This window comes from Nyctibius grandis, chromosome 5 (assembly GCF_013368605.1).
Source record: "Nyctibius grandis isolate bNycGra1 chromosome 5, bNycGra1.pri, whole genome shotgun sequence".
NCBI lineage: Eukaryota > Metazoa > Chordata > Aves > Nyctibiiformes > Nyctibiidae > Nyctibius > Nyctibius grandis.
The window spans coordinates 41,564,180-41,578,325 of NC_090662.1; the positions used below are offsets into that span (position 1 = coordinate 41,564,180).

The 14,146-nt window shown below is 40.6% G+C and overlaps 1 protein-coding gene across 1 annotated transcript in view; it reads left to right on the forward strand.

Annotated features, from left to right (window-relative positions):
* The window catches only part of CAND1 (cullin associated and neddylation dissociated 1), a 30,875-nt gene extending 22,839 nt beyond the window's left edge, over positions 1-8,036 (forward strand). Inside the window, exons 10-15 of the mRNA XM_068401498.1 lie at positions 277-1,770; positions 2,658-2,753; positions 4,319-4,488; positions 4,588-4,752; positions 4,980-5,087; positions 7,300-8,036. Coding sequence (XP_068257599.1) covers positions 277-1,770; positions 2,658-2,753; positions 4,319-4,488; positions 4,588-4,752; positions 4,980-5,087; positions 7,300-7,524 — 2,258 coding nt within the window. The 3' untranslated portion in view covers positions 7,525-8,036. The remainder of the gene's footprint in view (positions 1-276; positions 1,771-2,657; positions 2,754-4,318; positions 4,489-4,587; positions 4,753-4,979; positions 5,088-7,299) is intronic.
* Positions 8,037-14,146: the final 6,110 nt, after the last annotated feature.

Below are 14,146 nucleotides of genomic sequence, written 5' to 3' on the forward strand. Positions count from 1 at the left end.
CAAGGAAAAGTAAGTTTGGAAAAGTTAAAGGTTCAGAATCCCATTATAATTAAGAAAATACATCACAAACCATCAAATGGCCCCTGTCCTCTGTGTAGAGGAAGCTTGAAAAGTAATTGATTGGATAAAATGGTGAAAGGGACTTGGAAGCATTCAAGAAAGGCTAGGAGCAGGAAAACATAAATTGAGTATAGCTGCCATCCTTCAGAAATTTTGAAGTGTTCTAACAGAATATAAATACCTAACCTAAAAATACATTTTTCTTTTTTCTTCCAGGAATAATTTTTTCACTGAATGATAAATCTAGTTCTTCTAATCTGAAGATAGATGCTTTGTCCTGTTTGTATGTGATCCTTTGCAATCATTCTCCCCAAGTCTTTCATCCTCATGTTCAAGCATTGGTACCTCCAGTTGTAGCCTGTGTTGGAGACCCATTTTACAAGATAACATCAGAGGCGCTTTTGGTTACCCAACAACTTGTGAAAGTCATTCGCCCTTTAGACCAGCCTTCTTCCTTTGATGCTACTCCTTACATCAAAGATTTGTTTACTTGTACAATCAAGAGATTAAAGGCTGCTGACATTGATCAGGAGGTGAAAGAAAGGGCAATATCTTGCATGGGTCAAATCATTTGTAGCCTTGGTGACAGCCTGGGTGCAGACCTGCCTAGTACACTTCAGATCTTCCTAGAGAGACTGAAGAATGAGATCACTCGGTTAACTACAGTGAAGGCCATGACATTGATTGCTGGTTCTCCTTTGAAGATAGATTTGAGACCAGTCCTTGGGGAAGGAGTTCCTATTCTTGCTTCTTTTTTGAGAAAGAACCAGCGAGCTTTGAAACTGGGCACTCTTTCTGCTCTAGATATTTTAATTAAGAATTACAGTGACAGCTTGACAGCTGCCATGATTGATGCTGTCCTGGATGAGCTTCCACCTCTGATTAGTGAAAGCGATATGCATGTATCACAGATGGCCATCAGTTTTCTGACAACGCTGGCTAAAGTATATCCTTCCTCCCTGTCAAAGATTAGTGGGTCCATTCTCAACGAACTTATTGGGCTTGTGAGATCACCTCTACTTCAGGGTGGAGCACTTAGTGCCATGCTAGAATTTTTCCAAGCTTTGGTTGTGACTGGTACAAATAATTTAGGCTATATGGATTTACTGCGCATGTTAACGGGTCCAGTGTACTCACAGAGCACAGCACTTACTCACAAGCAGTCTTACTATTCCATTGCCAAATGTGTTGCTGCCCTTACTCGAGCCTGCCCTCAGGAAGGACCAGCTGTTGTAGGTCAGTTCATTCAAGATGTCAAGAACTCAAGGTCCACGGATTCCATCCGGCTTTTGGCTTTGCTTTCTCTTGGGGAAGTTGGGCATCACATTGACTTAAGTGGACAAATTGAGCTGAAGTCTGTAATACTAGAAGCATTCTCTTCTCCTAGTGAAGAAGTCAAATCAGCAGCATCTTACGCATTAGGCAGTATTAGTGTTGGCAATCTTCCTGAGTATCTGCCATTTGTCTTACAAGAAATAACCAGTCAACCTAAGAGGCAATACCTTCTTCTTCATTCCTTGAAAGAAATAATTAGCTCTGCATCAGTGATTGGTCTCAAACCATATGTTGAGAACATCTGGGCCTTACTCCTGAAACACTGCGAATGCGCAGAAGAGGGTACAAGGAATGTTGTTGCCGAATGCTTGGGCAAGCTTACATTAATAGACCCAGAGACTCTGCTTCCACGACTCAAGGGATACTTGGCATCAGGTGAGTAGTAGTAACTCATGTACATACTGTAGCAAATGGCCTTATGCTATCTATTAATGAATTGATCTAGTTTTGCAAATTACTTGCTTAAATTTTGTGATACTCTTGAAGTTTTGCTTTCCTCCCGCCCCAACAATGTAAAGCTTAGATGGTTCCATTTTACTAAAGAAGTTAGTCATACATAACACGAATTAATTTTATGTTCTGCTTTCAGTCTTTGGTATTTCAATTAATGATGGTAGGTGTAGCTAAGAGTTATAAACTTAAAGGGGAAGGAGCATGGGTGACAAAGAGACAGCACTACTTGACAAACCAGTTGCAACATGTTGACATTTTGGTCTAAATTACAGCATTCCTAGTTTTCAGATAAGAATTCTGAAATTTTTAAGGATTAGGAAGGATCATTGTGTATAATTTATTAATCAGTTTCATATCAAGAATACTGACACCTGGTCTAGTGGAAATGTGTCCCTGCCTGTGGCAGGGGCGTTGGAACTAGCTGATCTTTAAGGTCACTTCCAACTGAAACCGTTCTATGATTCTATGACATGTTTTCTTCATGTGCTTCTGCTTTAAAGAGGAGAGTGGTTTGTAGGCTTATGTGGTGAATTAAAAAAAAAAATCTGTCCTAATAGGCTCACTACTTGAATTTTATGTAGCAGATAATGTTAAATGTTTATTACAAATGTTATGGTCTCTTTTCCCCTGTTTGAAATGTAACAAAAGTACGTCTACAGAGAAAACATACTGCATTGCTAGTAATAAGTAACATTTCTTCTGTAGTGTTCTTAGTATTAGACGTTTAAAAAGAATGGAATTGAACATAATTTAAATTCTGTAGCTTTACTGTTTTAAAGTTACATATTTACACTTTTGTTTCATATTAGGGTCCTCATATGCTCGAAGTTCGGTGGTTACTGCTGTCAAGTTCACCATTTCTGATCATCCACAACCCATCGACCCACTCTTGAAGAACTGCATAGGTAAGTCTGCTTTAGTGACAGCTTCTACGTTTTCAAGCAATAGAATTGCACTTAAAAATTGTTTGTTGTGTTTTCAGAAAAAAATTATTTTGCAGGTACCAGAATTAGCTGCTAATGGTAACTGTTGGAACAGTTACAAAATGTTTCCGTACTAACCAACTATTTCTGTTAATTCTAGCTTGTTTGAATTATGAGCAGTAGAAGTTGTGTGATAAAAATGATATGTATTGAAGGTGTAATGGGCAAAGAATATAAGATACAAGGAGCTAGGGTTTTTAGGAAGATGATAGCCAAAAGCTGGTTTCCTTTCCCATGCTCCGGCCAAGTTATATCAGTTTGATGTAGTAAGGTACTGTCTTTACCCAGAAGGGTGGTCTTGGAAATATTTGACATTCAATCATTTAAAATGTGTATGCACATGTGAATTCTGAGTATTACCAGGTGGCAAATTGTAAATTTAGGTCCTTAGGATTCTATAATGCTTTGTGATCTGAAAGTTATTCGAAGTGTGTATATTTTTACAGGGTTAAGGTAATCGGAGCTTTCAGTATAGCATCAGTATGAAGAGCTTTGCAATGCTGTGGGTTTTTTGATCTTTTTTTCATTTGTATGACAAAGTATTGTAGACTTGTTTAATATGCTATGGTGAATGTTTTATAGTGGCTTGATTACAGGTTTAAAGATCCGTAAAAATTGTCTATGCTGCTAAAACTAATAGAGGGAAAAAGATTAATCTTTGAAAACATACAGTTTTGTAGAGAGCAAGGTTTTTATTTATGGGGAAGTGGTGTCGGTTCCTATGTGTTATTTTCATTGCTAAGCTTAAAATTTTTTAATAATATGTTAAAGAATTGACTATGCTTGTGGGTTTTTCCTCCTGCTGTCCCTCCCACTGAAGCTGCCTTGCCTTTTTGGTTTCTGGAAATACTTACTGATCATCCAGTCAAAAAACTATTGGTATCTAATACTTAAAAAATCTCAGTCATCTTTGGTGTTGTTATCCAGTTTTGTTTTTTTTCTGTGTTGAAGTCACTTTGATGTTTGCACCCTTTTGGTTTTCTCCTTTTAAAAATTTCACTCCTCTTGGAAGTTGCTAGTAAAACTTGACAAACATTGGGGAAAAGATGATCTATTCCTGGAGATGTTTATTTATAACAAAAGCCTGTGTTATAGAACTATAGGCATTCTAAATTGAAAATGCCCAGAGAGTGTTGTGGAGTGGGATAGGATGAGAGAGGTGTTGCTACATTAATATATGCTGAGTGGGCTTATCTTCTGGTAATACAGGAATTCTCAGTATATGCCAATTTAGGAGTTAAAAATAAATATATTGATAGTTTCCGTAAGAGGTGTTCTCTAATTCTTGAACTGCAGAACTTAAATTGGTTTTCTAATGCATATTTGTGTAATCATGCTAAAATAGCAGGTATTGGTCTACATTACATCAAAATAAGTCCTGCACTAAATATGTCCTTTTGAAAAATATCTTTGCTTAGTTTTAACTTTTCAAAGTAGCAAATGAAAAAGATCCTCGTAGGTTGACTTATTTCTGTACACGATTGCAGGTGATTTTCTGAAAACATTGGAGGACCCAGATCTCAATGTCAGGAGAGTAGCCCTAGTGACATTTAACTCAGCTGCACACAATAAACCATCATTAATAAGGGACCTCTTAGATACTGTGCTTCCTCATCTTTACAATGAAACAAAAGTCAGAAAGGAATTAATCAGAGAGGTATGTTAACTAAGAAAAACGATGCTAAATATATGTAAGTAGATCCTTTGTTTTTCTGAAGATATTACTACTTAACTTCTGGTTTTTATTCGCTGACAGGTGGAAATGGGACCATTTAAGCACACAGTTGATGATGGGTTGGACATAAGGAAAGCAGCTTTTGAATGCATGTATACTCTTTTGGATAGCTGTTTGGATAGACTAGATATATTTGAATTCTTAAACCATGTTGAAGATGGCCTGAAGGATCACTATGATATTAAGGTTAGCTGTCATTTTTCTCTGTGTAAGTAGTGGCTTAGTAAAAATATTTTAAATAGTGAATAGACTGAAATGGTAAAAATATTACTTCATATGCTTAAGTACTTCACTATATTTGCCATTTTCATTAAAGTGTTGCTGTTAAAAAGGTTACGCAGCATTCTAGGAAATATCTGTCCATATATGTGCTGAGCATAACTGATTGTTGAATTGTTTTTCTCTCAACCCAGATGCTAACCTTTTTAATGTTGGTGAGATTGTCTACCCTTTGTCCAAGCGCAGTGCTGCAGAGGTTGGATAGGCTTGTTGAACCTTTGCGTGCTACGTGTACAACTAAGGTACTGTTTTGAATCGAATTTAATTATTTTGTGTTGTCTTATAGAAGTATAAATGAACTCATGGATGAAGAATACTTCTGAGAATCTAGGTGTATTGCTGCAGCATTTCCTAAGTGGTAATTCGTAAGCTGCAATAGGGCAATATAAATATGTGGGCCCTTATATATGTCTTAAATTTCTTTAAATTACAAATGGAAGAGTAGACTTGTTATCTTCTTTTTAAAAATCCTCTGTTTCTTTGATGCCGTTTCTTTGATGCCATTTCTTTTATTCCTTAGAAGTCGAGCTGCCACTTGGGCAACTTGTAAGTCTCATGTAATTATAAATAGTGAAACTAGAATTCTGAGAGTTTTTCTGACTTTATGTTGTTGCAGACAAGCATTTGGGTGATGAAGGATGGAGGCAGTGTAAAGCGGTCCTATTTTTGTTGGGGTTTTTGTTTTGTTTTTCCCTTCTTCATTTCTATTACAAGGTTCTTGGATCTTGGCACAGTTAGTCTCCTTCTGTTCCTGCTCTTGTCTTGATCCACTTGTATGCTCTGGCAGTCATTTAATGCCTGATTTACCTTGTTTTTCCATTACTGTAATCTGTTATATTTCACATCAAGAAATTTGACTGCTTTTAATGATAATTTATGTTTATATCACTGAAACATCTTTGAGAATTATAACAGAAGGTTAAGCAGTTATTCTAATGAAGGTCAACTTTTAAAAAATTTATATCCTCTGGAAGCTGGAAGTATTGTGATAATACCATTTTAATGTTGTTTACTGACCTTACTAGCTAGAGGTTGGCTGCTATAATTGTTTTGATTTGGTAATTGACTTCACAGAATCACAGAATTACAGAATCAACCAGGTTGGAAGAGACCTCAGGGATCATCGAGTCCAACCGTTGCTCTTACACCACTCTGTCAACTAGACCATGGCACTAAGTGCCATGTCCAGTCTTTTCTTAAACACATCCAGAGATGGTGACTCCACCACCTCCCTGGGCAGCCCATTCCAATGTCTAATAACCCTTTCTGAAAAGAAATTCTTTCTGATGTCCAACCTGAACCTCCCCTGGCAAAGCTTGAGGCTGTGCCCTCTTGTCCTATCGCTAGTTGCCCGGGAGAAGAGGCCAACTCCCACTTCACTACAACCTCCCTTCAGGTAGTTGTAGACTGCAATAAGGTCACCTCGGAGCCTCCTCTTCTCCAGGCTAAACAACCCCAGCTCCCTCAGCCGTTCCTCGTAGGTCAGACCCTCCAGACCCTTCACCAGCTTGGTTGCCCTCCTCTGGACTCGCTCCAACACCTCAACATCTTTCTTGAAGTGCGGGGCCCAGAACTGAACACAGTACTCAAGATGCGGCCTCACCAGTGCCAAGTACAGAGGGACGATCACTTCCCTAGACCGGCTGGCTACACTATTCCTAATAGAGGCCAGGATGCCATTGGCCTTCTTGGCCACCTGGGCACACTGCTGGCTCATGTTTAGCCGGCTGTCGATCAGCACCCCCAGGTCTCTTTCCACCGGGCCGCTTTCTAACCACTCTTCCCCCAGCCTGTAGAGCTGCATGGGGTTGTTGTGGCCGAAGTGTAAGACCCGGCACTTGTTCTTGTTGAACCTCATGCCGTTGGTCTCGGCCCATTTATCTAACCTGTCCAAATCCCTCTGTAGGGCCTTCCTAGCCTCCAGCAGATCGACATTCCCACCCAGCTTGGTGTCATCTGCAAATTTGCTGAGGGTGCACTCAATCCCTACGTCTAGATCATCTATAAAGATATTGAACAGCACCGGCCCCAGAACTGAGCCCTGGGGAACACCGCTAGTGACCGGCAGACAGTTGGACTTTGCCCCATTCACCAGCACTCTCTGGGCTCGGCCATCCAGCCAGTTTTTAACCCATTTAAGAGTCCACCCATCCAAGCCCTGGGCAGCCAGTTTGTCCAGGAGGATGCTGTGGGAGCTTACAGCCTTTTTCTGCTTACCTTGCAGTATTCAAGTTTCAGTCTTGTAAACGGCTGGTAAAAAGTCTGCTAAAAAGTAGATATTTGGAGGGTTTTTTTTTTTGCTCTTCTGTTTTTTTAAGAGCTTAGGCCATTTTGAAAGCTGTACAAAGTGGTAGTGTGGAAGGAGATAGGTCTTGTAAGGTATATTTTTTTAAGATGGGTGTAGAGGGAGGGTTAAGCAAAAGTTTCAAACCTATTTTCACTTTTTTTTCCTAGGTAAAGGCAAACTCTGTGAAACAGGAGTTTGAAAAGCAAGATGAACTGAAACGATCTGCTATGAGGGCAGTAGCAGCGCTTCTAACCATTCCAGAAGCAGAGAAGAGTCCACTAATGAGTGAATTTCAGTCACAGATAAGCTCTAACCCTGAGCTGGCAGCCATCTTTGAAAGTATCCAAAAAGATTCATCATCCACTAACTTGGAATCAATGGACACTAGTTAGATGTTTGTCCAAAATGGGGACCATTATGGTGAACCATATGATGCACTGAATTGACAGGTTATGAGTAAGAAACAGAAAAAGTATCTAATCTACACGTTGTTCCACTTTACCTTTATGGAGACAGTTGGCTTTTCCCATCGTTGCTTTTCTAGCATTTATTCCAGAAATGTATTTCCATAACCCAGAGTTTGTTAACCACTCTTGTTTTAGTGGATTTGGCCACATTTGGGAATTAAAACACATGGTGTATGGAAATAGGTTCCAACATCCATTTGCCCTGTAATGTTTAGGATTAAAATGTCAAAATTTTGTGACCATGATTTTTTTTTCTTTTATTCATTCTTTCTACTTGTAAACAAAAAAGGGGGGAGGTGGGAATCCAGGTGCACCATGTTTTTGTATAACTTTTTATTCTTTTTTTGTTTCGGCTTCATAAATTGGTTTGGCTGGCAGATAAATTCTGTGTAAAATTTATTATATTAAAGAGAGGGTTTGGGCACAGTTCAAAAAAAGCAGACATAAATGTCATTTTTTAAAGGTGTGGGGATTAGAAAACAAATATCCCTGTTGTGCACACTAATTCTGCATGAGCAAGTTTACAAATATATATTGTCTGTAAAACAGCATGTGCAGTTTATTCGTAATGCAAGTTAAAATAAGTTCTACTGTATCAGTGCCGTTTTCAGATATTTTGACATACAGAACGTTCATAGAGGAAGGGACAAATGAAGGTTGGCTGTCTAACCTGGCTTTTTAAAATGCCAGTAGTATGACCCTGCAGATGTTCTTACAGTAAATATGACAACTCATGCAGTTTTCATGGTTCTTCATACTCAAAGGCTGGATCCAATGGAGTTGAGGTGGACAAACCAGAAGATTGGAGGGAAATAGGATGAGATGGAGGTAAAATGAGCAGAGAACAACAATAGGTGCTCAGTGGCTGCTGAACTCTGGATTCAACTTTGATTTTGTTATAAAAGTATGAAAAGTATTTAGTGGCTTCTGCCTCCTATTCTTCATCCAACAGCTTTTGTTGAGGCACTAATATACGGTGTTACCTAGACAAGTATTTCCAGACCATTATTTTGTGCCTGTCAAAATGTTTTCTGACACGTGGAACCACCAGTAGATTGCAGTGCTGCAAGTGTCATGCAGTATTCTGGTGAGACAGGAAACAGGGAATAATGGTCTTAAGACTGGAGAGAGATAGAAAGCAAACAGATACAAGAAAAAATCTGCCGTGAATATGCTGAGGTAGTCTAAAAGTGGACAACAAGGTGATAGCTGGCAGTCCTGCAATGAACTGGATTGGGGAATTTAATAGCAAAAGATGGGGAACCACAGCCTCAAATTGAGACTTGCCATTACTTGGTTAACGCAATTGCTTAATGATCTTTTTTTAGTCAGATCTGAATTTGATTTTTCTCTAGTTAACTAGTATTTTTTATCTAATTTGATATTTTGGAAACCTGTTAAATGGATACATGGCATAAGCTGCTACGTGACTAAACAAACATACATTTTTATGACCTCAGAGACTGTTTCCTGTGAGCACTGGGGTTCAAGGGCAAATTCTTCACCTTACACACTTGCAGCTTGGGAAAAGCAGGGGAGATATTGGTGCATTTTACTTTAATAAAAGGACCTGAATGAAGAGATCTATGAGCTCATTCAGTAGTAACAATTTTAATGCTGTAGAAATTTTTGAGATTGTAGCTATCTCTGTCTCCAAAGTCTTCATACTAATGTAACAATTGTCTTCTAGAAGTAGAAATAAATGAGATTAAATGTACCAACATATCTAAATGTCATGAAAAAGAATGGGATGACTTTAGAGAGAAGCCATATGGTAGAAAAAGCACTGTGAATTAGGTGCATTTTATCTTGCTGTATAACTCACCTATGTCAATTACAGCAATATACAGGCCTCCTAATTAAGAATCTGTTGTGCTAATTAGTTGTCAAACTAATCTTAGAACTTTTGTGTTAAGTTTTCAGAATGCATTAAAATGTTTTATAGACCTAAAGCTAGGTGTGAGAATGGTATGAGAAACATGAAATATGAGAGTAAAATACGTAAATGGAGTAGGTGACAACGGTAAGTAAACAAAATACTTGTATTCATAGTTGAGAGATTTTTTTATGTGTTTATGTACCACCATAACACCTAATGTGGTGGATGCAAATAATCTTCACTTTGTTTTACAGTATGTTACAGTGGAGCAAGCTTAAGGACAGAAGAGAAAGTTGAGCAATATTACATGCAAGGGAGTACTTTTCACTTTGACCACTGATGAAGCCTTTGGAAACATAAGAATTGTCTTCCCTGTAAATTACAGAAATTCTAAGAGTATGGTTCTCTCGAAGTAGCAGTTGGTTATTTCGGCGACGCAGGAAGACAGGCTTATAAAGATTGTAACTGCACCGTAATTACTGAATTATTTATTAATTTTATAAAATCTAACCAGGTTAGGTGTTCAAATTCCACTGACTTTCACTGGATTGGTTGACTGAGAGGTTGTTTTTGTTTTTCCCCACTGTGTATCCAAGTATTTGGGTAAATATGGTGTATTTATGCTTTTAGTTCAGGTAATTCGGTTAAGGATGATGTCAGGAATACCTGTAACTGTTCTTTAAATGCTAAATATCTGAAACTAAAATATGACATTACTCTCACTAAAACAGAACCAGAATTCTGAAAGGCTGCTCTTAGAGATTTTTGGTGTGATTAGAACTTCACAGAATCACAGAATGTTAGGGATTGGAAGGGACCTCGAAAGATCATCTAGTCCAATCCCCCTGCCGGGGCAGGATTGCCTAGACCATCTCACACAGGAACGCGTCCAGGCGGGTTTTGAATGTCTCCAGAGAAGGAGACTCCACAACCTCTCTGGGCAGCCTGTTCCAGTGTTCGGTCACCCTCACCGTAAAGAAGTTTTTCCTCATATTTAAGTGGAACCTCCTGTGTTCCAGCTTGCACCCATTGCCCCTAGTCCTGTCAAGGGATGTCACTGAGAAGAGCCTGGCTCCATCCTCTTGACACTTGCCCTTTACATATTTATAAACATTAATGAGGTCACCCCTCAGTCTCCTCTTCTCCAAGCTAAAGAGACCCAGCTCCCTCAGCCTCTCCTCATAAGGGAGATGTTCCACTCCCTTAATCATCTTCGTGGCTGTGCGCTGGACTCTCTCTAGCAGTTCCCTGTCCTTCTTGAACTGAGGGGCCCAGAACTGGACACAATATTCCAGATGCGGCCTCACCAGGGCAGAGTAGAGGGGGAGGAGAACCTCTCTCGACCTGCTAACCACACCCCTTCTAATACAGCCCAGGATGCCATTGGCCTTCTTGGCCACAAGGGCACACTGCTGGCTCATGGTCATCCTGTTGTCCACTAGGACCCCCAGGTCCCTTTCCCCTACTCTGCTCTCCAACAGGTCTGCCCCCAACTTGTACTGGTACATGGGGTTGTTCTTGCCCAGATGCAGGACTCTACACTTGCCCTTGTTATATTTCATTAAATTTCTCCCCGCCCAACTCTCCAGCCTGTCCAGGTCCCTCTGAATGGCTGCGCAGCCTTCCGGCGCGTCAGCCACTCCTCCCAGTTTTGTGTCATCAGCGAACTTGCTGACAGCGCACTCTAATCCCTCATCCAAGTCATTAATGAATATATTGAATAGAACTGGTCCCAGAACCGACCCTTGAGGGACTCCGCTAGACACAGACCTCCAACTGGACTCAGTCCCATTGACCACCACTCTCTGGCTTCTTTCCTTCAGCCAGTTCACAATCCACCTCACTACCCGATCATCCAGACCACACTTCCCCAGTTTAGCTGCAAGGATGCTGTGGGAGACCGTGTCAAACGCTTTACTGAAATCGAGATAGACCACATCCACAGCTTTACCATCATCTATCCACCGGGTTACATCCTCATAAAAGGCTATCAAGTTGGTTGAGCATGACTTCTCCTTGGTGAAGCCATGCTGAGTGCCCCTAATGATCCCCCTATCCTTGATGTGCCTGGAGGCAGCACCAAGAACAAGTTGTTCCATCACCTTTCCGGGGATGGAGGTGAGGCTGACCGGTCTATAGTTACCCGGGTCCTCCGTCTTGCCCTTTTTGAAGACTGGAGTGACATTCGCTTTCCTCCAGTCCTCAGGCACCTCTCCCGCTGCCCACGACTTAGTAAAGATGATGGAGAGTGGCCTAGCAATGACTTCCGCCAGCTCCCTCAGCACCTGCGGGTGCATCCCATCAGGGCCCATGGATTTATGGACATCCAGGTTGCTTAATTGGTCCCTGACCCAGCCCTCATCAACCAAGACAGATTCCTCCTCTATCCTGACTTCTTCTGAGGCCTCAGGGGTCCGGGGCTCCTCAGGACAGCCTCCAACAGTATAGACAGAGGCAAAGAAGGCATTCAGTAACTCTGCCTTCTTTTTATCCTCTGTCTCCAGGACCCCCACCTCATTCATCAGTGGGCCTACATTGCCTCTAGTGTTGGCTTTACCTGCAATGTATTTGAAGAAGCCCTTTCTGTTGTCCTTGACCTCTCTTGCAAGGTTGAATTCCAAGGAGGCCTTAGCTTTCCTAGTTGCCTCCCTACATCCTCTGACAACAGACTTATATTCCTCCCAAGTGGCCAGCCCCTCCTTCCATGATCTGTACACCCTCTTCTTCCACTTGAGTTTGCCCAGCACTTCCCTGTTCAACCATGCAGGTCTCCTGGTACCCTTCCTTGACTTCCTACCTGTTGGGATGCTCTGATCTTGAGCTTGGAAGAAGCAGTCCTTGAATGCTAACCAACTATCTTGGGCCCCCTTACCTTCTAGTACCCTGTCCCATGGGATTTCCCCTAGCAATTGCTTGAAAAGGCCAAAGTTGGCCCTCCTGAAGTTCAGGGTTGTGATTCTGCTAGCTATTCTGGTCCTGCCACATGAGATCCTGAACTCTACCATCTCATGGTCACTACAACCAAGGCTGCCCTCAACCTTCACCTCTTCAACCAGACCCTCCTTGTTAGTGAGGATAAGATCCAGCAGCGCTCCTCTCCTAGTTGGCTCATCCACCATTTGCATCAGAAAGTTATCATCAACACACTGGAGGAACCTCCTGGACTGAGGATGGCTGGCTGAGTAGGCCTCCCAGCAAATATCAGCAAACTTTCTCTAGTGTTTTTCATCATTTTGCACACAGGCAATTGGGACAAATTAATAAGATTGAACATAATATAGAATTGGCTATTCCTCGCATTGTAGATTCTTGCCTTTAAATATTTTTGTATCTCAAAAGTACTTAATGCTCTGATTTTCCATGAAAAATCTCACCATCCTTGCAAGGGAGGCCTTTTCTAAAATTATAAATGGAAAACTACAAGTACCTTAAGAACGCTGCACTTTAGTCATGTACATTGATTTTTTTAAAATATAATTTTCCTTCAAAATGTTACATCCAATATAGCAGTTGGCAAAATAAAAAGAGCTGAACTACTTCCAGATTGTATTTCTGTGAGGTGAACAAAGCAGTACATATGCATGTAAGCAGCATTGCTTCTCTCAAACGAAGGATTGTTTTAACATTTCATCAACTCAAATGAGAAATATGAATTGCAAGTTCCTATCTGCTACTATTGTATTTGGCTTGACAGATCGTAATGACGCTAGGAACAAGTTCGCTCTGCTTTGGTGGACTGGTTAGTAGTAGTGATTTAGCAACTGTTTTCATATTTACTGGTACTTACCCTTCCTCGCCTCCCCTTGAGATGACTTTAAAAGTGAAGTAAGGTGTGACCTTGGAAGTGTGTGGGGCTTTCTTGGTTTGGTTTTGTTAATCCCAGTCATTCTGACTGAAAAGACAACTGTTTCTGCCAAATACCAAACAGTTAAGCCTGCAGCGTCAGAGTTTTATTTCTGTGTTGCTCTAGACTTCAGATAAAAAGTACTTTTTATTGTTGTTACTGTTTTTAAGATTAATTTCAGAGGAATGAAAAATACTAGTCAGTTTATTACTTTATTTTTGTCCTTGTTTCCTCCTTGCTATGAGGTGGAAAGCTTTGCTTGCTGCGTTATTGAACATGAACAGGCAGACATTGTGGCAGCGAGCGTGGCCCCCTGCTCTAGAAGAGCTCTTCAGCATAGAGTTACAGCTCTTACACCAAACCTGAGCTTTTTCATCAGTATCCATTTATAATTTCTCGTTGTGTCTGAGTTTGAGGGAGGAGAAGGAAATCCTGAGTTCTTGAGAATAATGAAGTAAATTAATCTTCCATGACCAGTGTTGGTGAAGCGGGGAAGGTTGCTGCAAGGGGTGCTTTTCTGAGGATCAGGCAATTTTGCCTTGGTAGGGAGTTAGTCTTCTTCCGATTTGTTTCCACCCCCCGCTAAGGCTTTAATGTTTCCACATAATCTTTGATGAGGGGAAAACTGCCTTCAGAAAGGTCATCCATCTCCCAAAACAGACAAAAGGGTTTCTGTTGATTTCAGTCTGTATATTGTGGTTTAGAACATAACCCTGAACCAGAGAAGAAATAAGAGTGTGTTTCTGAGGACCAGGCAGACAATGGCTGGAAGACAGATGTTACCTGAAATGTAGCACTGAGAAAGAGAAAATGAAATCTTAAAG